At 40.8% G+C, this 27,102-nt stretch overlaps 1 protein-coding gene across 1 annotated transcript; it reads left to right on the plus strand.

The window, feature by feature from the left end:
- Window positions 1–577: 577 nt before the first annotated feature.
- Window positions 578–16,579, plus strand: LOC132272652 (uncharacterized serine-rich protein C215.13-like). The gene is made up of 5 exons (XM_059773753.1): window positions 578–732; window positions 880–1,021; window positions 1,351–1,461; window positions 15,774–16,022; window positions 16,076–16,579. Exons 1-5 carry the CDS (start codon window positions 578–580, stop codon window positions 16,577–16,579), a joined length of 1,161 nt encoding a protein of 386 aa, XP_059629736.1.
- Window positions 16,580–27,102: the final 10,523 nt, after the last annotated feature.

The raw sequence follows: 27,102 nt of genomic DNA on the forward strand, positions 1-27,102 counted from the left end.
CACCCAAACCCAGTTAAAAATAAATAAATAAATAAAAATAAAATCTATTCAGTTCCACGAGTGTTACATCTGTTCAGACTGGTCTATTTCAGTTCCGGTGTGATTCAATATGGCGACTAGGGGTGGCAAATGAGTGGGTTGGGCCAGATTTGAACTGGATTAAAAATGGACGGGTCAAATATGGGTCAAGACCCATCTGCAACTTGTTCATAACAGGTTAAAAATGAACGGGTTAAAAATATATAAAGTCAACCCGTTATGACCCGTGGATCCATTAATTATTATTATTTAACTATTTTTTAATAATTTTTTTAATATTGAATTTTTTTATTCTTTTTTATTTTAATTTATTTAATTTTTTTAATCGTTGGTAACCCGGCGACATTCAGAGAGCCATCATTCCAGTGAAGAAGGTTCAGATACAGTTCCGGCCAGCTCTAGTTAAACCCAGCAGTTCCAGCAAGCCTCATATAGACCAAACAGTCCATTGTGTTTTTAGTTGGGTGCATTTCAGTCCGGTGAGAACCTATAAAATTTCAGAGATCACCTTTAGAGAGATTACAGAGATTCGGTGACCATGACTTTGCAATCAGTTCAAGCGATCACCGTGAACAGCTCCTTTCCAGCATGTTTCAGACTTTCAGTTCCATCTCTGGTGAACACCATTGAAAACCCAAACAGAGTGAAGAATTTTAGTATACAGTCCGGCAAGCTTCCCTTTGTATCAGTCCGGTGATGAGTACAGAAAACAGTGCATTTCAGGTGAGCTCCTGAAGATGCAATAATTTTCTCTCTCTAAATTGACAGAGTTTCATTACACTTCAAACATTTCGATCATTTCTCTTCTTTATTTTTCGCTTATTTATAGATTGTTTACAGTGTTCTAGAAAATTCCTATCTAACTTCCTCCATTGGGCTCATCCTCGAGGCTTTTGCAACCATGTATCCAATCGCCGTTAAGGGCCTCCAGCTTCACTCTTCAGCATTGGGTTTGCCTGATGACAGCTTGATTCGGGCCCCGGTCATTTACCAGGCCCATTCTTCATCATGTGGGTTGGATCCGGCCCATGCCGCCTTTGGTATCCTCAACTACCCCCATAATCACTCCCTCATTAATTAGGGTGTGATTATCAATTGACCAAATGATGACTTGACATCTCAAGACGATCACGTGGGGCATCGAGCGGTCGGCCTTGGAATAAATGTCTATGAAATTTGAATCTTCTTAACTTCCTGACATCTCGGTTAACGAGACCACTTCCCCTTTATATATTGTTCCTTCACACCCACATCTTCCCTTGTCGTACCTCTCACATCTTATTGTCAATCAATTTCAGTTCATTCTCTCAGGGCAGCTCGGATCTTCTCTGGTCAAACCAAATCTCCTCTGGCGAATCCAGTGAAAGGTTCTTCTCTCTCAATTCTTTTGCAACATCCTTTGCTGCTCTAAATCTTTTCAAGGTTAGTTCTGTTTTTTCTTCTTCTTAAAATATTTGTATATTTTCCCCCAAGGATCATAGTCGTTGATATCATACCTGTAGATTTGGATATTCTACGCATGAAACTTCATCTCCCTTCCGACATTCACCTTAGAGAATGCCCCAATGACATAAATATCATAACTGGTGCCGGCCTTCTTCCCGGTGAAACCTTGTTTTCCCTTCATCATCTTAACATTATTAGATTCCCTCTTCACCCTTTTTTTCTGCTATGTATTCAATAGGTTAAAACTTTCTCCTCTCCAAGTTAACCCCAATTTTTTTAGGGTTCTGTTGGTCCTTATGTAGGTCGCGGTAACCACAAGCTTGGAGAAGTGTGCAATTTAGGCGAGGGCCAAGTTTTACATTTGTAAAAGCCACTACTACCTTTCACTATAAATATAGTTAAGGCGAGTAGGGATCGTCCCAAGGGATTGGAGTCGGAGTTGATTGTGGAATCGCTATTAGGGTTAGTAGGTCGAATGATCAAACAATTGATTGGTTGGTTGATTAGATTAGAGAGCAACTAAATTAGACTAAGTAATTGAATGCAATGGAGAGTAAGTAAGAGAGAGAGAAGAGTCTTGGGGTTTAGAGATTACCACCAAGCAATGCATTTCTATATTATTGACAAGTGATTAATGAGGGCAATTAGGGTGTTGCAATATTGGTGTGTGTGTGTATTTGGTTGATTCAACAAGCAAGGATGACTAATTAAGCATACATTGTCTAACCAACATGTGAAAAGCACAATATATCTAGCAATTAAGTATATATTGTCTAAATAGCATGTGAAAAGCACAACATATCTAGCAAATCATTGATCCTTTTCATTGAACTCACAACCATGCATAACATAAAATTAGAGACATATGCTACTTGCATTCAAAAGTATGGAGCATCAAACAACTAGCATGGATTGTCTTCCCATCTAATATTATACTATCACTAAACTACAATTAAACCATTGAAATTAAACTAATTTAGCTAAGAAGGAGACACAATCCATCAAGATATGAGCATGAACCATCTAGAGAATCACAAGAACATTCCTTTAAGCACTATGTTTTGACAACCTTTAAATTTATGGCATCAATACACATTGACATGCATCAACAACACAAAATTTAGAAATAAGCACATGAATATCTATTCTAACATACATAGACATATGGATAGAATGAAATGATCAATTGAAAGCATTAAACCACATAAATCATTGATTAAACAAGATCTATATATATCAAAGTGTCAAAACATTAATTACAACGCTAATCCCTTAATAATACACAAGATTAAGATATAGAAAGCATGCTTGGGGCTAACTCTAGCCCCAAGAGGATGTCTAGCCACTCATGGTGATGATTCTCTAACCCTCAAGGGCTAACTCCATGGTTGAAATCTGCTCCTTGTTGATGAAGAGTCTCCAATGGTGTCTCTAGCCTCCTCCTCCTCTAAGCTTCCTCTCCAAGAGATGATATTAAAATAATGTTGGCTCCTCCTTGAAAAAACAATCCTTATCCTTATATAGGTTGGTCAAAATGACACCCAAAATGAGCTGGGGTCGTGCACACAATATTCCCTAATGATTGGATAAAGGACAACTTTCAATGAGATGGAATTTTAACTTTTTCATACTGGAGGAAGTTCAATCGATCGAAAGTAAGTGAGATCGATCGAACTTAGGCTGGATTGATCCAACTGGCTGAGCTTTTTTGAAAAAGACAAATCCGAGATATTTATGGGAGATATTTATGGGAAAAGGACAAAAATGGTTAGTGGGTGGTACAGTTGTGGATAGGATCAATCATTTGAATAAGGACAAAAGTGTTCGATCGATCGAAGGATGGTGTTGGATCGATCGAACTTTTGGAACTTTATGCTTTTGGGTCAAGGCTTGGATCTATCTTGAAGTGCTGAGATCGATCAATGTTCGATCGATCAAACCTTGGACTTGGATCGATCGAACTTGCTGCTTTGCTTCATTTTGCTTCTTTCTTCCTCCACTTTGCTCATTTCTTTGTTTAATCTCATAATTGATTAATTAAGCTCTTATTTGGCTGAGTTAGCTTATTTTCAGGATAAGTGTCTGAAAATGAAAATAATACGAAATCAATTTAAAACGGCAAAGTAAGATAGATAAAGGTACTAGAATGCCTAAGCTTAAGGGGTTTAAATACGCACTTTTCAATGCTCATCATACCCCCAAACTTAAATATTGCTAGTCCCTAGCAATGAATTAGAAAGAAAAGGAATGAAATAAACAACTATATAAGTATGAATCTAGAAAACAATAAATGGATAACGCCACTTTCGTAGGGAACACGATTGCATTTAACATGTGCAACAAGCCTTTTAAACCCCTAGGTTATCCCTAGTGGACGAGTGAAGTCTCGTGAGGGTTTCCAGAAATGATACCCACAAACATTAAGCTCATTCTTTCAAAAGAGGTACCAATATTGCAAACAAGCATTGGGAGAAAACTACCTCAAGTATGCGATTTTTCAACCATTTCCAAGCAATCTCCCAAAATCTCAACATCAAAGCAAGCAAGTATGGTCCCCCACACATCAAGAAAATGATCATGCAAATCAAAACAACTCTAGAATTCTTTTGAGTGGACCGATATCAAATGTGTTGCTATCTAAGCCAACTAAAGAATTAATCACATCCTTACCCTCAAACTAGCATACAAATCTAGTACTGATCATCAAGACAAAAAGTGGACCTTTTATTAAAGCTTATTGTTCTAGGCGCGCTTATTCTTTTCACTCATTTTTTTTTTTTAGAGGATCAAAGATGGAAGCATAGTGCAATGTATTAATTTATTAAGCTTTCTCGCGATTCATGAGATCGAGTGTTAGGTCAGTGACTCCCAAACCAGACGGCTTTAGGGCACTAGGTGTTCAAACACCCCTACGGACTTACAAGCTCAAATCAACTAGGCTACAAATCAAGACAACCTCCATCTAATCATTTCCCACTTCTCACCTTTTGGGAAAAGTCCTCACTTTTTATTGTTTTTGCTTTTGCCCCTTTTTTTTTTTTTTTTTTTTTTTTTTGAATAAGTTCAATTATTAACCTAGAGTTTGGGCCCTCCACCTTTCGGCGCGAGAAGTTCAGTGCTTGATGAGGCTAGAATCCCGGCTACTTAGTGAAAAGAGGTTGTTATCCACCTTTATCAAGAATGAAAGGTTTCAATGCACTACTAGCCCAATTGGGATATAACCAATTCAATAATCAATGAAGCATATACCCCACAAATGAATGCTAGTGTGCGCCTGTGCTAGTGTAGAATCCTAGAATGAATCTCAAAACAATCACAAAATCAGGATGATGTGGACCACAAGTGCAAGCAAGATATCAATCCTTCGAAAAATTTACTCCTAAATGGCATTCATAAGGCATACAAGGAGTATTGGACTCTCAAGTCAAGCAATTTTTAAATTTTAAGCAATATAGTCCTCAAAAGATCAAAATCATAACTAGGTATGGACCAATTATAGAAATATCCCTCAAATACACGAGTCATGCTAAAAATTTGAATTTAAAACCATCACTATAGAGCACCATTCCCCCCAAACTTAAATGGCACAATGTCCTCAATGTGCAAGAGAACAAAGGAAAGAGTATACCAGTGCAACTAAGCAAGAATGATCGGGACTGAAGTGTCCGAAGTGGGTGGCATTGCCCCCCCCCCCCAAACTTGGGATGAACTGTGGTCCTAAAAATTGGCACTTGGATAAACGCATTAGATAACAAAATGGGATAATCAGCGCACAGTGGATATGCAAGTGTAGATGGAATAAAGAAATAGAAAAATGAGAGATGCAAAAGGGTGGTCCTGAAATTGGGTAGCACTCTCTTACTGAAGTCACTGTAATGCACCTGATGGAGTTAAAAGGACAGATGTATCAATAAAAGCATACGACATCCATCATAGATAAAAACAAAAATAAAGTGAGATAAAAACAAAAATAAAGTGCAATACATCCAATGTCAAAGCCGACAGACTCGGCTGCAAAAATAATAGTATCACAAGTGTAGCAGACACACAACATATATAGAGAGCATAAAAAGATAAAGAGACTGGAAGTCTCAGGCAGAGGGGGCAGGACGAGTAGAGCGAACTCCGTAGATCTCCCTGGCTAAGTCATCAATGGCAGTCAAGATCTCTATACGGAAGTGAGCAACGTCAGCTCTAATGGCAGCCATCATATTTAAACGAAGGGTAGCAAGGTCGGCTCTAAGGGCAACCGGCATATCCTCCAAACTCTGAAGGTGCTCTTCTAAGCGACATGTCTGATCATGAGCCTCTGGTGTGGCTGAAGTGGAAGAGCTGTCATTCTTAGTCATGATCTGCAAAAGGAAATCTTGTAATGGGAGTGAGTGCTAGAATAAATAATTGAAAGCACAATAGAAACATGTATGTCAAATAAGATAAACAAAATAGAGATGACATGAATCTATGCAAGTGATGGGATATGAAGCATGCTAAGCAATATAAGTACGAATTGCTTCCAATGTGGAATATCACAGGCATTGGGCATAGATATGATAGCATGAAGTGAATACCAGATGAATGCAGTGTGTATGTGAAATTCGATCGATCAGAAAAGAAGTGAGATCAATCTCATAGATTCGATCGATCGAAAACACAAGTTCGATCGATCGAACTATGTTTTGTGAAAAATAAGGAGATCTGTGGAAGCAAGGGACCCACGTGAACATGTTCGAGGGCCCAAGTACATAACAAACATTAATTCCAGCCACCTGGGATGGTCCACACTCCCAAAAATCATAAAAACTCATGACAATGGACATGGCATAAAGATGGATATAGACATATGTACATGAAAGACTTAAAGCTTCATCCATGGCCACTAATCTTAATAAAAATTTGAACAAATCAGACACTGAAAGCATATTCTTAACAAAGCAAGGTGTGAAGACAGCTCTAGGGTCTTGGATCTTACCTTGAATCGAAGAGAGGAGGGATGGACTGTGAAAAGGAGGAAGATCCAAGAAGAGAAAGAATGAAATAGTATCATTAATTCTGTTTAAAGACTATTGCTCATTAGTTCGATCGATCGAAAGGTAGTGTTGGAGTGATCAAACTCTCTCTCTCTCAAAATAAAGTCAAAATAAAGTCAGAATAATGAAATGCAAAACTGAGATCGATCGAAACAATAATTCGATCGATCCAACAGAGGCAAGAGTATGCAGGTTTTTGGTTCAGAAAATGGCTAAGTGCTGGAACTTGAGATTGATCTAACCTTAAAGTTAGATCGATCGAAGATTTTTTAGATCGATCATGAAATGAGTTCGAATGATGAGACCGAGAGCTGATTTTGGATGCAGGCTTAAAATTTTTCTAAGTGTTGAGTCCTGAGATCGATCAAACCTAGAAGTTGGATCGATCGAAGATATCTGATCGATCTAAGAATGAGTTCGAACGATGGGGCCGAGAGCTGATTTTGGATGCAGGTGGATGCAGGTCGAAAATTTTTCTAAGTGTTGAGTGCAATCCACAGTTCGATCGATCGAACTCCAATGTGAGATCGATCGAACTTTGCCAAATGCTCAATTATGACATAAAAGCTTATGCAATCCTTACCAAAGTTCCTTACAATGCATGTGAGAACCAAAAACAGGTATCTAGACTTCACAAGGAATAGAATGAAAGATAGAAATGGGGGAGGAATAGGGTTTTGGCACCCTACGAATGTCTTTGCTAGTGTTTAACGTCTCTAGCAAGACGTTGGGCTCTTTTAGCCTGGATCAAAGATCTTGTGATGCATCCCCTCCTTGTTGGGGTGATGAGTACTTTGAACTTTTCCCAATAAACGGTTCTTTGAAGAACTCGTTGGATTAAGCTCAAAAGGAGTCTTTGGTTCCTTGTCAATGCAATGTTCTATGTGCTCATACACCGGGTCAACTAAATGTGCAGCTTCAAAATGTCTTTGAAAGACTTGACCCTCGATGTACGGTTTCAACCTCTGCCTATTAACCTTAAAAATGTTTCCCTTTTTCAAATTTTTGATTTCAACCGCCCCATGAGGTGCAACAGAAATGATTTCATAAGGACCTTCCCATTTAATTCTCAAATTCCCCGGAAAGAGTTTAAGTCTAGAGTTGAAAAGCCAAGCTTTTTGACCGGGTTCCAAAGTCTTTTTCATAACATGCTTGTCATGAAAGGTTTTGGTTCTCTCTTTGTAGAATTTGGCATTATCATAGGCATTGTGTCTCAATTCTTCTAACTCACTCAATTGAAGAAGCCTATTCTCTCCGGCTTTATCAAGGTCAAAATTGAGTTTTTTAACGCCCAAAAGGCTTTGTGTTCTAACTCAACCGAGAGGTGACAAGGCTTTCCATATATAAGCCCATAAGGAGACATGCCAATGGGGGTCTTATATGCCGTCCGATAAGCCCACAAAGTATCATTTAACTTCCTTGACCAATCTTTTTAGGTAGTGTTAACCGTTTTCTCAAGAATATGCTTAATTTCCCGGTTAGACACTTCAACTTGCCCACTTGTTTGAGGGTGGTAGGGAGTGGCTACCTTATGAGTGACGGAGTACTTAAGAAATAAGTGCCTCAAGAATTGATTGCAAAAATATTTTCCCCTATCACTTATTATAGCCCTTGGCATACCAAAACGAGCAAAGATATTAGATTTGATGAATTGAATGACCACGGAGTGGTCATTTGTTTTGGTAGCACATGCTTCTACCCATTTGGAAATATAATCAACGGCAAGAAGAATGTATTGAAAACCATAGGACGTAGGAAATGGACCTATAAAATCAATGCCCCATATATCAAAGATTTCAACAAGAAGTATATTGGTCAATGGCATCATATCCCTTCTAGACATTGTCCCCATTTTTTGACATCTCTCACACGATTTACAAAAATTGTAGGCATCTCTATGAATAGTGGGCCAAAAGAGCCCGCTTTGAAGAACCTTCAAGGCGGTCTTCTTTGCACTACATGCAAGAGTATGACAAAACACTAGGACACTCAGAATTTCACTCTCTAGGACACTCAGAATTTCACTCTCCGGAATGCATCTCCTCACAATTTGATCCGAACAATATCGGTATAAGACTGGGTCTTCCCAATAGTAATTCTGGATGTTGGCAAAGAAACCATTTTTCTCATTCTTTGACCAAGAAGTTGGTAGCTTACCCACTGCCAAATAATTCATAATGTCGGCAAACCAAGGCATTTTCCCATTGAAAATTTGAAAGAGTTGTTCATCCGGAAATGAGTCACAAATTGGTAGACTAGGGAAAGGCTCTATCGATAACCTAGAAAGATGATCGGCAACCACATTCTCGGTGCCTTTCTTGTCCTTGATTTCGAAGTCAAATTCCTGAAGAAGCAAAACCCATCTAATCAACCTAGGTTTTGTTTCTCTTTTTACCAAAAGATGCCTCAAAGCAGCATGATCAAAATAAACAATAACTTTTGACCCTAAGAGGTAGGATTGAAATTTATCAAGGGCATATACCACGGCAAGTAACTCTTTCTCGGTAGTGGAGTAATTCAATTGAGCTCCAGAGAAAGTTTTACTTGCATAGTATATGGCACAAGGAAGCTTACCCACTCTTTGCCCCAAAACTGCCCCCATGGTATAATCAAAAACATCACACATACTTTCGAATGGCAATGACCAATTGGGAGGTTGCATGATAGGAGCAGATGATAATAAAGCACGCAATTTATAAAAGGCATCTAGGCATGCTCGATCAAAGACAAAAGGGGTTTCCTTAGCAAGAAAATTGCACAACGGTCGAGCAATTTTGCTAAAGTCCTTGATGAAACGGCGATAGAAGCCGACATAACCTAGAAAGGAGCGAACTTCTCTCACCGTTGAAGGTAGAGGTAATTCAGAAATGAGCTCAACTTTTGCCTTATCTACCTCAATCCCCCTCTCAGAGATGACATGACCTAAAACAATGCCTTATTGAACCATGAAATGACTCTTTTCCCAACTAAGAACAAGGTTTGTCTCTCGACATCTTTTAAGCACCAAATCTAGATTTTTAAGGCATGCATCAAATGAGGACCCCAAAACAGAAAAATCATCCATGAAGACCTCTAGATACTCTTCCACCATGTCCGAGAAAATTGACATCATACACCTTTGAAATGTGGCAGGTGCATTGCACAAACCAAAAGACATCCGTCTATAAGAAAATGTGCCGAATGGACATGTAAATGTGGTTTTCTCTTGGTCTAATAGGTCAAGGGCTGCTTGATTATACCCCAAATAGCCATCAAGAAAGCAATAATATTGTTGCCCGGCCAATCTTTCTAGAATTTGATCAATGAATGGCAAAGGAAAGTGATCCTTTCTAGTGGCGGCATTCAATTTACGGTAATCAATACATACACGCCATGAATTGGCGGTACACTTAGAGATTTCCTCACCTTTTGCATTCTCAACCACCGTAATCCCCAATTTTTTGGGAACTACTTGAGTTGGACTCACCCACTTGCTATCGGAGATTGGATAAATGATTCCAGCGTCTAAGAGTTTGATTACTTCCTTCTTGACTACCTCATTCATGTTTGGATTAAGTCTCCTTTGGGCGTCCCTAAAGGGTTTTGTCTCATCTTCCATAAGTATGCGATGCATACAAATAGAAGGGTCAATTCCCTTAAGATCCACCACACTCCATCCTATGGCTTCTTTATTTTCTTTAAGCACACTTAAGAGTACCTCTTCTTGATCTTTTTCAAGACTTGAAGAAATGATAACCGGAAGAGTCTCTTTTGGACCTAAGAATGCATACTTGAGAGTGGAAGGTAGAGTTTTAAGCTCAAGAGTTGGTGGAGAGATTAAAGATGAGACCGGTGGAGTGCTAGAGAGTGGAGGAAGGGGTTCTATTGAAATTCTCCAAGATGGACAATCTAAGCTTGTAACCGATTCCATGAGATTGCTTACTTCATTCATTGATTTTTCATTATCAAATCCACAATTTCCATACATTTCAAGAAGACAAGAAGCAAGAGGATTATCGGATAAAATAGATGAAAGACTATCCTTAATTGGTTGCTTCATAATCATTGTTGGAATTAACTCCGTAACAACCTCATCTAACACATCAACAAGATAACACTCTTCTTCATCTGTGGGATGTCGACTTGCATGGAAAACATTGAGTTTGACCATCATATTGCCAAAAGAAAGATCCATAATCCCGGATCTACAATTAATTGTTGCATTTGCGGTGGCAAGGAATGGTCTTCCCAAGATGATTGGGATGTGGGTGGAAGGATTGGCAACCGGTTCAGTATCAAGAACTACAAAATCTACCGGAAAGTAGAATTTATCTACTTTTACAAGGATGTCCACTACCATGCCCCAAGGTGTTTTGACGGATCCATCGGCCATTTGAAGTACCACCGAGGTTGGCTTCAAATCATTCAACCCTAATTAGACATATACGAAGTAAGGAATCAAGTTAACACTTGCACCTAAGTCAAGAAAAGCTCTACGAATTTCATGTGTTCCAATTACACAAGAAGTAGTCGGAGCACCAGGATCTGTGAACTTAAGTGGAGTGTTTTGTTGAAGAATGGAGCTCACTTGCTCCGTGAAGAACACTTTTTTAGGGCTTGGACCCTTGCTCTTCCTCTTTTGTGTGCAAAGATCTTTCAAGAATTTTGCATAAGGTGGGATTTGTTTAATGGCATCCAAAAGAGGAAGATTGATGTTGACTTGCTTAAAAACTTCAATCATGTCATGTGTTTTCCCTTCTTGCTTCCCTAAAGGTGAAGTTTCTTTTAAAGCATAAGGGAATGGAGCTTTTGGCTCACAAGACTTTGTAATTTGAGAGGATGATGGAGAAGATTGAGAATTCTGGTTAGGAATAGTTTCATTCAAGGAAATAAGAGTGAGATTGGGAATCGAATGGGTGACAAATTTAGGTTGCACTGATTCACTATCTTCTTTCGGTAGTTCAACCCTATTATCCACTTGCTTGGCACTTCTCAAAGTAGTGATGGCTTGCGCTTAAGCTTGGGAAGAACACCCGATGTAGGGTTTGCTTCCACACAAAATTGGGCCTTTGGATTTCTCTCGGGTTGACTAGGTAATTTTCCAACCTCTCTTGCATTCAATGCATTAGCTATAGTCCCGATTTAGGATTCAAGCTTTGAAATTGATTGAGAATGGGAATGCAACAAGTTGGTATTCATTTCTAAGCTATCCAAAGCTACCAAAACCTTATCTTCAAATGTTGAATTGCTAGAGAATGCATGAGGATAATGAGTGTCAACTTGGGAGTCATACATTTAAGGATGTGAAACGTGGTTCATTCTTTGGTGATGAGAAGAAGAAACAATTCCTTGGGACCCTCCATTCCTCTTTTAAGGTGGAATGTATTTACTTTGAAAATTTTTGATTGGGTAAGGACTGGGACTCTCATTCCACTTTGGGACATATGCACTTGAATAAGGTCGAGCAAATGTAGCATTGACTTATTCAAAATGTTCATTAAACACATGTCCATTGGGACAATTGGAAGTAGTATGTAGAACACTTGAACATGTCATGCAAGGCTCACAAGATTGAGAAAAATGATGAAGAGGGAATGAATTGGTAGCCGGTCTTTGACTTAACAAGAATTGATCAAGTTTTTGAGAAAGAGTTTTAACTTCGGCTACAATTTCCCTTGAACTTTCAATTTAGCAAACTTTTTCACTTTCTTCCTTAGAATGACGATCGAACCGAGAAATGTAATGTTTGTGCAAAGAATTCTCACTCATTTTCTCAAAGAGGTGCCAAATGTCGTCTTTATGTTTCCCAAAATATGAGCCTCCACATAAGGTATCAACAATGTCCTTTTGCATATCGGATAGGCTTTCATAGAAGTATTGGACCACTTGCCATTTTAGAATGCCATGATGTGGACACTTTTTTAGTAAGTTATTCAATCTCTCCTGAGCCTCATGCAATAACTCTTCTTCCCTTTGAGAAAATTCTCTAATTGAAGCACACATTACATTGGTCAAATTTACGGGGTAAATTTTTTTTAAAAACTCATTTTGCATTTGCGCCCAAGATGTGATTGAATTTACCCTTAAAGTATTGAACCAATGTTTTGCTTTGTTTTTAAGTGTGAAAGGGAAGATGAGTAGTTTAAGAACTTCCTCCGGGACATTTATGTACCTCACTGTGGAACATAGTTCAAGAAATTCATTAAGATGCCTATATGGTTCCTCTTCATCTAAGCCATAAAAGAGTGGACACATTTGAATGGTCTCGGGCTTGATTTCATATTGATTAGTCTCAAAATTAGACAACACAATGCAAGTAGGTGTATGGTATGCATGAAGATTATAATGATCACGAAGGACCATTGGAGGAATTGGAGCTTGGACTCCGGGGCCATATTGATTAAGTGGTGGGTTTTGCATGAAACGTGGGTCTAAGTAGCCACGATTACCCTCTAGATTTTCCATGTGAATGCCTAGCATGAATGGTATGGCGAGGTTTACATAAGACTACAAATGACACACAAATCACCACAAAACAAGCAAGCTCTCCCCCTTTGCAACAAATCAACCATCAACAAACTTCCTCCACATACATTTTACCCACACTCCCATACTTGAACAACATGCAAAGAAAAGTAAATTGCCTCCACGCGGGCTCACAATCTATCTAAGAATTTAAAAACTTGCCTCCACGTGGGACGACGATTTAACTAAGGGATTGAGTAAAGAAAGTCTCATAAAGGCCTTTTAGCACTTCAACTCCAAATTTAAAGCTTAGCTTAGCAATTTTTAAGTTTTTAGCATTTTTCCTTTCTTTGCTTAGCTTCTTTACTTGGATGTTCCTTTGCTTGCCTTCTTGCTCAATGCTCCTTGTCAAATATGAACAAACACAATAAGTAACCAAAAGAAAAATGAAACAAGTAAAGACACGATCAAAAGAATACTAATTCCTAATTGATTCCACAACTACGACGTTGCCTAATCCCCGGTAACGGCGCCAAAAACTTGTTGGTCCTTATATTGTAGGTCACGGTGACCACAAGCTTGGAGAAGTGTGCAATTTAGGCGAGGGCCAAGTTTTACATTTGTAAAAGCCACTACTACCTTTCACTATAAATATAGTTAGGGTGAGTAGGGATCGTCCCAAGGGATTGGAGTCGGAGTTGATTGTGGAATCGCTATTAGGGTTAGTAGGTCGAGTGATCAAACAACTGATTGGTTAGTTGATTAAATTAAAGAGCAACTAAATTAGACTAAGTAATTGAACGCAATGGAGAGTAAGTAAGAGAGAGAGAAGAGTCTTGGGGTTTAGAGATCACCACCAAGCAATGCATTTCTATATTATTGACAAGTGATTAATGAGGGCAATTAGGGTGTTGCAATATTGGTGTGTGTGTATTTGGTTGATTCAACAAGCAAGGATGACTAATTAAGCATACATTGTCTAACAAACATGTGAAAAACACAATATATCTAGCAATTAAGTATATATTGTCTAAATAGCATGTGAAAAACACAACATATCTAGCAAATCATTGATCCTTTTCATTGAACTCACAACCATGCATAACACAAAATTAGAGACATATGCTACTTGCATTCAAAAGTATGGAGCATCAAACAACTAGCATGGATTGTCTTCCCACCTAATATTATACTATCACTAAACTACAATTAAACCATTGAAATTAAACTAATTTAGCTAAGAATGAGACACAATCCATCAAGATATGAGCATGAACCATCTAGAGAATCACAAGAACATTCCTTTAAGCATTGTGTTTTGACAACCTTTAAATTTATGGCATCAATACACATAGACATGCATCAACAACACAAAATCTAGAAATAAGCACATGAATATCTATTCTAACATACATAGACATATGGATAGAATGAAATGATCAATTGAAAGCATTAAACCACATAAATCATTGATTAAACAAGATCTATATAAATCAAAATGTCAAAACATTAATTATAACGCTAATCCCTCAATAATACACAAGATTAAGATATAGAAAGCATGCTTGGGGCTAACTCTAACCCCAAGAGGATGTCTAGCCACTCATGGTGATGATGCTCCAACCCTCAAGGGCTAACTCCATGGTTGAAATCTGCTCCTTGTTGATGAAGAGTCTCCAATGGTGTCTCTAGCCTCCTCCTCCTCTAAGCTTCCTCTTCAAGAGATGATATGAAAATAATGTTGGCTCCTCCTTGACAAAGCAATCCTTATCCTTATATAGGTTGGTCAAAATGACACCCAAAATAAGCTGGGGTCGTGCACACAATATTCCCTAATGATTGGATAAAGGACAACTTTCAATGAGATGGAATTTTAACTTTTTCGCATTAGAGGAAGTTTGATCGATCGAAAATAAGTGGATCGATCGAACTTAGGCTAGATCGATCCAACTGGTTGAGCTTTTTAGAAAAAGACAAATCCGAGATAGTTATGGGAGATATTTATGGGAAAACAACAAAAGTGGTTAGTGGGTGGTACAGCTGTGGATATGATCAATCATTTGAATAAGGACAAAAGTGTTCGATAGATTGAAGGATGGTATTGGATCGATCGAACTTTTGGAACTTTATGTTTTTGGGTCAAGGCTTGGATCTATCTTGAAGTGCTGAGATCGATCAATGTTTGATCGATCAAACCTTGGACTTAGATCGATCGAACTTGCTGCTTTGCTTCATTTTGCTTCTTTCTTCCTCCACTTTGCTCCTTTCTTTGTTTAATCTCAGAATTGCTTCAATTAAGCTCTTATTTAGCTGAGTTAGCTTATTTTCGGGATAAGTGCCTGAAAATGAAAATAATATGAAATCAATCTAAAATGGTAAAGTAAGATAGATAAAGGTACTAGAATGCCTAAGCTTAAGGGGTTTAAATACGCACTTTTCAGTGCTCATCAGGTTCTGTCCGTTTTGCTGCTTCTGAATCGTGACAGAGGCATAGATCTTAACTTAGTTGATCTTCTCCTCTGTTACAAGGTCAGCAAGATTAGGTTGGAGGACGAACATTACCATTTTTACCCTATTGAGAAAAGATCCATCTGTACGGACAAACTTAATTCCGAGAAGGGGTGGAAAAAAGGCATTATTGGCGTTCGGGGGGCTTGGTTTGCTTCGGCTGCCAAGGATTATCCTATCCCAACCGCCTTCGGCAAATGCTCCATGTCTTCTTATAAGAAATTCAAAACCCATAAGACAGATTGCCCTTGTGAAACTTGCATTCCTCGCTTCTGTTCGTTTCTTTGCAATTCTTTGGATATCTAGCAGGATAACGAACTTAGTTACAACGTTTACAGGGATAGGTTCAATTATCTGAAGGACTTCGTTCTGAACGACATCCCCTCTTGTTCGGAACTCCTCACATCCGAGAATTTAAGTGATATCTCTCTCCTGGGCACCACAATGAGTCAGCTTCGGATTCCATCCTTCAGCAAGAGGAAAGATCCTCCCAAGGTCATCGCTGCTTCCCCGGCTTCTTCCTCCCCAGCTTCGGCATCTTCATCTGCCACCACCAGGGTCATAACGAACTTAGTTACAACGTTTACAGGGATAGGTTCAATTATCTGAAGGACTACGTTCTGAACGACATCCCCTCCTGTTCGGAATTCCTCACATCCGAGAATTTAAATGATATCTCTTTCCTTGGCACCACAATGAGTCAGCTTCGGATTCCATCCTTCAGCAAGAGGAATGATCCTCCCAGGGTCATCGCTGCTTCCGCAGCTTCTTCCTCCCCAGCTTCGGCATCTTCATCTGCCATCACTTCCAGCACTACCCCGAACGTGGTGACTGTTCGTCCAATCGTCACCGCTCCACCTGTCAACCAGAACTCTGCCCCTGGAGTTCGGAGTACCACTACCCCTAGTGCATCCGTTCAGGACAAAGAACGAGGAAAAAGGCCTCAGCCTGAAAGCGAAGACAACCTTGATGAAATTCTTCTAGCAAGGAGGATTCAAACTTCCGGGCTAAGTTTGCTTATCCCTCCTCAGGTCAAACCAACTGCTCCTTCCGAGTCCGCCCTGCCACCAGTTCTTCCTCTAGAGAGGCTCCGTGGACCCCCAGATTCGTCCTAGCTGACTGCTCGGTAGTGAAGCCGAGTGAAACCATGTTCAGAGAAGGTCCAACAGCTATGGCCTACTACAAAAACATGTGGTCACCTAAAGACATTGAGGTCACAAAATCTCTATCTCAGAAGGAGGTCTTCGGCTGTTTTCCTCTTGCAGCTATAGAAGTAATTCCCTACCCTCCTCCTTATTGCATTTAAAAATGTCTTTATATTATAATTCCTCTAGACATACATTCGGCTTAATTAGGACTCACGTATTGTTTTATAGACTCTCTTTGGTATGATAGCCATGCAAAAACATGTTGAGGCTGCCAACGTTAAGGCGCACAAGTTCGCCAATAGCCTTGAAGCATCCACCAAGGAGAATAACATCATTGGCACTAAGAATGCTGAATTAATAGTGCAGCTGAACAAGGTTGAGAAAGAAATGAACGGTCTGAAAAAGGAAGCAGACTCCCTTTAAGATGAAAAAGACGCCCTTCAGATTGAGAAGAGCGTCTGGCAGACCGAGTGCGAAGCGCTCAAGGCCAAAAGAGACAATCTTCAGCGCCTGCTTCATAACAAACAAGCAGAGCACATGGCCTTTGAAAAGAGGGCTCTGGATGAGCGTAATGCCCTGCTCAGTGTCATCGGCAGGGTCAATAGAGGGATGATGGCTTTGCACAGTCGTTTCTCCTACATTGGGGTCCTCAGGTATGCTGAGGGATACCGAGAGGGTTTCAACGATCGCCTTCCTGCTGAAGGTCAGACCATTTTAGGCACAGGCCCGGATGTTGACAAAGAGCTGGAAATTGATTCTCTAGGAGTCTATGCTGATCCAGACCCCACTCCTGCCCAACACATCTTTGAAGAATGTGAGGGGATTGCCTTATCTAGAGTTATCCCTATCCCTCTTCCTGCTCAGCCTTTAGACATACCTCCTCTCTCTATTGTGGTTCCTCTTGTGTCCGCTACTGAGGGCGGAACTCAGCAAAATGAAATGGTGATCCAGCTTGACTCCCCCCCTCGCAGAGATACCGTTGCTAATGATGGGGAAGTGAATGCTAGCAACTGTGAGGAGGCTATCGAGGGTGAACAGGTGAACGAGGAGACAAACGGAACTTGATTGTACCCATCTCCTTATGATACTCTTTGTTATCTTCAATTTATCGTGAATGAAAAGGATAATTTTTTACTACATCCGATCTCAATCTTTGTATCATTTGGTAGTAATCTTTGTACCCATCTCCTGGCACTCGACTAGAATGCCACTTACCACTTGACTTTTTATTTTTTAGTAAGTGTTTGGTGTTCGGCTCATAGTGCCAGTTGCCACTTACTTGGCTCAAGTACCTGGCGCTAGGCTAGAATGCCACTTGCCACTTGGCTTTTCATTATTTTTTAGCAAGTGTTTGGCGTTCGGCTCGTAGTGCCAGTTGCCATTTACTTTGCTTAAGTGTCTGGCGCTCGGCTAGAATGCCACTTACTACTTGGCTTCTCATTATTTTATAGCAAGTGTTTAACGTTCGGCTCGTAGTGTCAGTTGCCACTTACTTTGCTTAAGTGCCTGACGCTCGGCTAGAATGCCACTTGCCACTTGGCTTTTCATTATTTTTTAGCAAGTGTTTGGCATTCGGCTCGTAGTGTTAGTTGCCACTTACTTTGCTTAAGTGCCTGGCGCCCGGCTAGAATGCCACTTGCCACTTAGCTTTTCATTATCTTTTAGCAAGTGTTTGGCGTTTGGCTCGTAACGCCAGTTGCCACTTACATTATTTAAGTGCCTGGCTCTCGGCTAGAATGCCACTTGCCAATTAGCTTTGCTTATACTCAGTCACCTTATTGGAAGAAAATGATACTCTTTATAAATCTTTCGAAGTTTTGCCCTCTCGCAAGTATTCAATTGAAGGTAAACATTAGTTAAACTGAAACTCAATTTTCATTGATAATACATTTTTAAAGAGGTGGCGTTCCAAGGCTTGTTTACTAGCCTCCCAGCCATGGTCTCCAAGACGTATGCCCCCTTTCCTATAACTTCTACAACTCTATACAGTCCTTCCCAATGTGACACCATTTTCTTGATAATACTAACTTTTCTTTTCAGAACCAAATCACCAGGTGCAAAAACCCCTATGCCTCACTTTTCTTTTATGACTGTTCATGAGCGTCTGCTGATATGATGCAAGCCTTATTATTGCAGCATTCATCTTCTCTTCAAGCAAGTTGAGGTTGAATTTCAACATATGATCATTCTGCTCCTGATTCTACGCTAGGCTTCGTAAGGTAGGAACTTGGTGCTCTATCGGTATTACTGCCTCAGTACCATATGCCATGACGAATGGGCTCTCTCCGATCGGTCACCTTGGAGTCGTTCTATACGCCCACAGGACGTTCGGGAGTTCATCCAACCACTTCCCTTTTTCTTTCTCAAGCTTCTTCTTTATGCAAGCAAAAATCGTTCTGTTTGTGATCTCAGCCTAACCATTCGCTTGTGGATGGCCGACTGCTGCTAACTTTTTATTAATTCCATATTCTTCCAGCAACTCCCTCACCTGCTTGTTATTAAGGTTAGTCCCATTATCCATGACTATCGACCTCGGCAACCCAAATCGACAAATTATATTATTCAAAATGAAGTGTCTCACATGGGTCTGAGTCACACTGGGATACGGTTCTGCCTCCACCCATTTGGTAAAGTAGTTTGTTGTAAGTAGAACGTATTTATTTTGTGATCTGGCGGTCGGTAATGGGCCAACCACATCCATCCCCCATTGCGCGAAAGGCCATGGATTGGCCATTACGTGTAAATCTTCTGGTGGTTGGTGGATCAGTGGTCCGAACCTTTGACACTTATCGTACCTTCTCAAAAATTCCTCTGCGTCTCGTGACATGTTCGGCCAAAAGTACCCCTATGTCATCGCTTTGTGTGCTAGAGACCTTCCCTCTGAATGATTGCCACAAACCCCTTCGTGGATAGTCCGCAGTATCTGCTGAGCTTCTGCAGGGGTTACATATTTTAAGTAAGGTCCTAAATAAGACCTCCTGTATAGTTAGTTGTGCACTGTGGCATATTTTGTAGCATTCGATCTGATCCTTCTTGCTTCATCCCTCTGTTCAGGCAAAACACCATCTCGTATATAAGCAATAATTGGATCTATCCAACTCAGCTCATATGGTATGACATTCACCTGCCAGGGATCCGAGCTTGACGGTTCCTCAAGGATCGATGGCTGGCATAACACCCCAATTAGAATCACCCTTGCTAATATTCCACCTGAGCTTGACGCACTGCTGGCCAACCGATTGGCATCTTTATTACGCTCCCTCGGCAATTGAATGAACTTGATCTGATCAAAACTTCTAGCCTCATGCATAACGGCGGAATGGTATGCCTCCATTGTCTCATCCTTTGTTCTATATTCCCCAGTCACTTGCCAAATTATTAACTGCGAATCACTGAAGGCGACTAAACTTTTGACTTTTAGCTGCTTGGCCAACCTTAACCCAGCCAACAACACTTCATACTCTGCTTTATTGTTGGTTGCTCTGAACTCAAGCCTGATTGCTTGGCTCAACGTAGTGCCTTCTGGTGTTTGTAACTTGACCCCGATTCCTGCCCCCATCTGATTTGAGGAGCCATCAACGAAGAGCTTCCATGACGATTCTTCGAGACATTCATCTGGCTCATCCACGTCACACTCCAGTAAGAAATCAGCCACAGCTTGCCCTTTAATAGCCGTTCGGGGTTCATACGTTATGTCAAAATAACTAAGCTCTATTCCCCACTTCGTCATCCATCCGGACAAATTAGGCTTATGCAGGATCACCCTTATAGGAAATGTGGTCAGAACGACTATAGGATGGGACTCGAAGTATTGCCTAAGCTTCCTCTTTACGTTTACCAAGGATAAGATTACTCGTTCGGCCTTTGAATACCTTCTCTCTGGTTCGGTCAACGTTTTGCTTACAAAGAAAACCGAGAACTACTTACCCTTGGCACATTGTATCAGCACACCACTGGTTGTAATGTTAGAAACTCCAAGGTACAAGAAAAGCTTTTCGTCAGGCTCTGGGGCATTCAAGATTGGTGGGTTCCACATATATTCTTTCAACTTGATCAGCACTTGCCTCTGTTCATCCCCCCAAGACTGTTTTCCTTGACCCCTGATTGTATCGAAGAATGGTCTGCATCGGTCGGATAACTTAGACAAGAATCGACTCAGTGCCGCTATGCATCCAGTGAGAGCTTGGACTTCTTTGATAGTGTTTGGTTCAACATTTTTTAGCAAAGCTTCCGCTTGGGCTGGACTAACCTCAATTCCTCTGTTGTTGACCACGTGGCCAAGGAATTGCCCGGATCCGACGCCGAACGAGCATTTAGTTGGATTCAGCCTCATTCCATACTTTCTTAGTACGCTGAACACCTCTTGTAAATGCTTTAAATGATGGTCCTTCTATTTACTTTTTATCACCATGTCGTCGATATAAGCCTTCACTGTTTTGCCCATTTGATCCTTAAAAATCTTGCTAACTAACCTCTGGTACGTGGCTCTAGCATTCTTCAATCCAAATGACGTGACCTTGTAGCAATAGATCCCTCGTTCAGTGACAAAAGAGGTATTTTCCTCATCGCTTGGGTCTATTGGGATTTGATTATAGCCTGAATAAGCATCCAGAAAGGTCAACCGCTCATACCCAGTTGTTGCGTCCACCATTTGATCAATCTTTGGAAGTGGAAAACTATCCTTCGGGCAGGCTTTGTTCAGATTGGTGAAATCAATGCAAACTCTCCATTTTTCATTCTTCTTTTACACTACAACCACGTTCGACAACCAGACTGGGTACTGTACTTCTCTAATAAACCTAGCCTTTAACAATCGATTCACTTCGTCTACAATGATCTGGTTACGCTCCGGGGCAAACCTTCTCTGCTTCTGCCTCACTGGCTTGATGCTCGGATCTACATTAAGAGAATGGCAAGAGACTGAGGGGTCGATCCCTGGCATGTCTAAATGGCTCCAAGCGAATACATCGGCGTTCTGGGAGAGGAAATCAATTAATTGACGTTTTTCTTCATCGACAAGCCCTGAACCTACCTTTGTGGTTCGATCTGGCCTCAAATGATCAATTTGAACTTCAGCTAGGGGTTTCTCGGTTTGCACCGGAAGCTCCTCCCCGTTTATGGCGGGGGGAGGTTTCTTTAATTACTATTGTGTGCTAGTAGGGCGAATGGGAGCTTTTCCCTTCCCTGCGACTTTTAAAGTCACTGAGTAACATTCCTTTGAGACAACTTGATCCCCATAGATGTCAATCACCTTGCTCCCGTCCGAACTCAGGCATTTCATCACTTGGTGTAAGGTCGATGAGACTCCGTATACCCTATGAATCCACCCTCTCCCCATCAACAGATTGTAAGAGGGATGGATCTCCACCACCACAAAGCTCTCTATAAGCTCCCTTTCGGCTGCCCGGACAAGCAATTCTACTATGTCGATCGGTTCAACTCGTTTTCCATCAAATCCCAACAACGGATTCCCAGTATATTTGAGCTCCTCTGGCTTGATTTCCAGCCGATCGAAAGTGACTCTGGGCATGATATTGGCACTGCTCCCTGGATCAATTAGCACTCTTCATACCAAACACTCTGCCACTGTCAAGCTAACGAACAGGGGGTCTTCATGAGGAATCTAAACTCGTATCAAGTCTGCTTTATCGAATCTTATCTGCGTTGATGCGCTTTGCTGGTGCAAAGTGTTAACACTGCCTATTCTCCTCTTCATTTGTGCTTGCCGAAGACGTGTTCGGATCAATTCTTCAGACTCTTCGGCTCGTTCAGGTCGACCATGAATTGCATTTATAATCCGAATGGGCTAAGTGTTATGGTGATTCGGCTTTTGATTTCTTTTGACTTGCTCAATTGGTCGATTCTGCTCTTGGGCTAGTCCTTGAACATATCCTGCAAACTCTCCCTTGGCGATCAGCATCTCCACTTGTCTCCTTAAGTTCTTGCATTCATTAGTCTGATGACCAAAATCGCTATGAAAAACACAATGTTTAGACTGATCCCTCTGTTAGAGAGGTTATCTAATTGGCAAGGGAGCACGAAACTTATCTTTGTTTTCTTGGTATAGCTTTGCCAGTGTAACTTTGAGTAGAGTAATCAAATCATCCTCCCTAGGCCTCTTCTCTGCCTTCCAGGAGGTCTGACGCTGCGAAGGAACTTGTTTCTACCGTATCTTGGCTTTAAACTTCTCTTCTGTGGAGATGATAGATGTCTTCCTAGATTAGTTGCTTTCTCCTCTTCCAGACGCACAAAAACCATCAGCTCTCTCATTCAGCTCGTCCATTGTCTTCAGCGTGTTCGCCACCAAACTTGTATGGAACGGTGTCCCTCGGGTCATTACTAACTTGAATGCTTGAACTGCTGTGGAAGGATGGCACTCTATCACCATGCTCTTGGTTAGGTTGAACCTGGTAAGAAAGGCTTGAAGACGCTCATCGTTATGCTGCTTCATAGTGAACAGACTAGAGATATCTTTTGCCGGACGCTTATTCCCATAGTACTGGCTTATGAACCGATCACACAAACTACGAAAACTGTCCATTAAGCCCCTCGATAGGTTCTAGAACTAGTTGAGCGCCAGTCCAGCTAAGCTTGTAGGAAAACATTTGAACATCAAAGGATCATTCTCCGTGTTTAGTGCCATTTTCAACTGAATGTGATATATATGATTAATCAGATCGGTCGTTCCGTCGAACAGAATGAAAACAAGCATAGAAAACTTCCTCGGGCTTGGAGTATTTTGGATCTCATTAGAAAACAGTGAATCAACCGTCTGTGCTGCCGAACGGAGGGCCTCATTCTCTCTTTCAAACCTCGTGATGATTCTTTGATCTGTAGATCTTCTTTCCGAGCTCCTATAATCATATAAGGCCATTGAAGGCCGATAAGGTGGATCGAACGACCTTTCCTCAGTGAACTCTTTCTGCCATGGCGAGTTAATCTTGTGATAATCAAACTCTATATCCTGTTCGCAATTGTGCCTTTCCTGATGCGGATTGAAAGCTGTAGTTTCTTCCCGCCTGATCTGCTCACGATGTGGATCGAGATGTATAGATCCTTCTCGATCCTCAACTCGACGAGCGTTTGGTGGTAAATTCTCTATCCTAACCTCTTCGCAATGGAGATCAACGTGGTTATCTCCCTCTTGCTCACCTTAATGTGCTTTATCAGGCTGTACGCCTCTTTCGCCCACCAGAGGCGGTCGCGGTGCAACTGGAACCTCTCAGTGCTCCATTCCAACTCTTAACTCTGCATTTTCTTTTCTTAAAGCCTCGATCATGTTCATTAGTTTATCAAGCTTCATCTGCTGGCCATTCTCCACTGGATTTGAACTCTCTCCTCTGATTATCATTCCGAATCGTAGCAAAGTCATTAACCGCAAATTTCTGATCAGATCTGAACTTTGCCAATGCAGACGCTCTAGATCTGGATTCTAGCTTAGCTGAATTTTGATCGTGATTAGCCAGATCTGAGTTGCTCCGGCTACAAACTTGCCAAATTCAGCAATCTTAGCAACTCTAGACCGCACAGCTCACCAAAATAAGAACAAATCAGAGCTGCGTAGATCGAACGCCAACTTCTCAAAATCAACTAGATTCGAGATTCGGCCAGACAGATCACGATTTCACCGATCTTGATTCTGCCTTCAACGATCAAGCATCGTCTTCATGCACTACATTGGATCGAATCAATCTGAATCAAACATCAATCAATCCTCATCGTTTCCCACAGACGGCGCCATTGAAGATGTAACAATTTTCTCTCTCTAAATTGACAGAGTTTCATTACACTTTAAACATTTCGTTCCTTTCTCTTCTTTATTTTTCGCCTATTTATAGATTGTTTACAGTGTTCTAGAAGATTCCTAACTAACTTCCTCCATTGGGCTCATCCTCGAGGCTTTTGCAACCATGGGTCCAATCGCCTTTAAGGGCCTCCAGCTTCACTCTTCAGCATTGGGCTTGCCTGATGACAGCTTGATTCAGGCCCAGGTCATTTACCAGGCCCATTCTTCATCATGTGGGTTGGATCCGACCCATGCCACCTTTGGTATCCTCAGCTCCAAATGTACCGACGACATCCTTGGATCAGCGGTGATGAGGGCCTTTGTGATGGCCATCCTCTTTGTTGTTGTCATTTGTCGCTGAGTTCACTGCTCAGTAGCAATCTGGAGCAGCCAATTTCGCCGGAGGCAGAAATGGCACAGGAAGCAACGTGCTTAGGTTCTACACTGGCTATCGATACCCTGGACTCAAGATCTCACCCATCGCCATCCTCGTCATGAGTTTATCGGCTTCGTTACCGCCCTCCACGTTGTTGGCAAGCTCTACGGCTACCGATCCACTGCCGGGGCTTAGTTTTCCAGATCTGGATCACCCGAATTAGGAACTTTATGTTGGAGTTTTCATGATCAAAGCTTTGGATTATATGGGTCTTATTTCCAAATCAACTCCACTTTGTGTCCTCTCCGCTCTCTCTGTCTTACTCTCTTTCTCTAGGCTTGCCTTCTCCGAATCATCCTTGAAATCCCACTTAATTTTCTCAAAATATCTCATATCCATTAGAATTTATTTCCAAAGTTTCTTTTTCTCTGGTAGCGCCTGTGTGAGAGGAGGACTATTGATATCGGTTCTTGATGAGTTAATGAGATCCTTCCACGTATGTGGGGAAGTTAAGATCAGAGGCTGAATGGAGCTCCAAACTAGTACCAAGGATTCTCTATAGAGGAGATTAAAAGAGAGAAGGTAGATTTGTTTATCACCCTATGGTAGCTTGAGTCCTAGAAGACTACTCCCTCCATCCCTTATTAGTAGTCTATTTTTCTTTTTTTACATGTCCCAAATTAGTTGTCCTCTTTGAAAAGTCCAAGCATCTTTTTATTATATTTTCATCATTGTCCTTTATCTTTTTAAAAAATTTCAAACTTTGGTATTATATATATTTAATGTTTGAAGGACAATTTAGTAATTTGGAAAGGGAACAATGCATTAATTGCATGTCCCCTTAAAAAGTTGTAAATCCAAAGATGGACAACTAATAAGGGACGGAGGTAGTATTATTTATGGTTATTGTTGTGGTGGTGTATATGTATTACAACCTCCTTTAAATGATGAAAGTTTAGTCTTATTTATACTACTTTTATTCGGGTAAGGACCCTTGGTTATGAGTGTTAGCCCCCTCTTTATTCAATATTGGTCACTCTGTCAGGCAAGACCCTTGGTCATGAGGGCTAGCTCCCTCTATCCAATGGTCACTTTACATGACCTCTGACATATGGGACATCTAGCCAGCTACCCAAGGCACGTCGTTGCCCTTTTCGAGGTGGTGATGATGATCTACATTAAATACGGGTCTTTTCAGTCAATCAATATATATTTAATATATTATGTGGTCTCTATTACTCGAGCTCAGCTATTGGGTATTAAACACTCTTCCCCTTGTGTAGACCTTGAGGTGAGGCGATTCCTTGGAACTTAGCCACCTAATCACTGATTCTCAAATTCCTACGAAGTAGGAGGAGAGAGGGGAATTACTTGGGACTTGCCTTCTTTAGTCCCAAGCTTCCACATTTCTTTTAAAGCTCTCGAGCTCCTATGCAGGGGGAGCTCGGGATGAACAACATAGATGATTTAGATATAAGCCCTATTTATAGGGAGGAGATTTTAGAGATAATGCATAGCGATACCCATCCAACTAGAGTGGGGTACTTCCATGGCAGCAAGAGAGTAAAGGGTAGCGACCCCCTCCTCTAAACAGTGTAGGCGCGTTGAAAGAAGCCATCCAAATGAAGCAGGGCTTCCCTCGTGAAGCCAAAAAGATAGAGCTCTTGCGTACGGTACATGATCTTTACAGTATGCAAATGTGGCCTTGCATTAATAATATTAAAATGACAGGTGGCATCTGAGGTAGAGCAATCATCAACAAAGACAATGACATATTAATACACACACACACACACACACACACACGAGTATATGTATAAGGGAATGATTCAAGGGAAGGGTATTGTTGCCCTTTTGATTTTATAAGTTAATGGTAATCTTGTAAATTTGTACTGGTCTAAAGATGTCATTTTAGACATCGAAAGGGCAAAATTGATCTTATATTAATTTTTTTGCTGACATCAAGTGAGTCACTGCTTAACGGCCGGAGCGATTTGTTATCCAAATCAAAACCTGGTAAGTAAAGTTTTGAAACGTAGAGGGGTGTGAATGGGATATTGGCAAAGGTCAGGAGGTGATGAAATTTACCGAACTTTTTTTAGTGTATAGCGGGTTGGATCCTAATGATTGAACAACAGCCCCAAAAGAACAACATAATTAAAATACATAATAGAAGTCAAAATGTTACTCTCTATCCCTCTCAACCACACATTCTGTTAAAGATGTCCAATTGGGATTTGGCCAAAGTTGCCAAACCTCTCAGTCTCTCTCTAGAAATCAATGGAGGGTTTTGGACTGAAAATAGTGAGCTTCTTCCAATCGGGTTGC

The sequence above is a fragment of the Cornus florida genome, unplaced genomic scaffold (genome assembly GCF_030987335.1).
Source record: "Cornus florida cultivar Cherokee Brave unplaced genomic scaffold, ASM3098733v1 CherokeeBrave_3.0.0_Hap2_Chr09, whole genome shotgun sequence".
NCBI lineage: Eukaryota > Viridiplantae > Streptophyta > Magnoliopsida > Cornales > Cornaceae > Cornus > Cornus florida.

What these genes read in the sequence shown, in the direction of transcription:
- LOC132272652 (XM_059773753.1), top strand. Translation starts at nt 578, where the DNA reads ATGACTTTGCAATCAGTTCAAGCGATCACCGTGAACAGCTCCTTTCCA. An exon ending in CTGCTCTAAATCTTTTCAAG is followed by an intron (nt 1,462 to 15,773) that starts GTTAGTTCTGTT and finishes GATATCTAGCAG; the next exon opens with GATAACGAACTTAGTTACAA. An exon ending in CTTCATCTGCCACCACCAGG is followed by an intron (nt 16,023 to 16,075) that starts GTCATAACGAAC and finishes AATTATCTGAAG; the next exon opens with GACTACGTTCTGAACGACAT.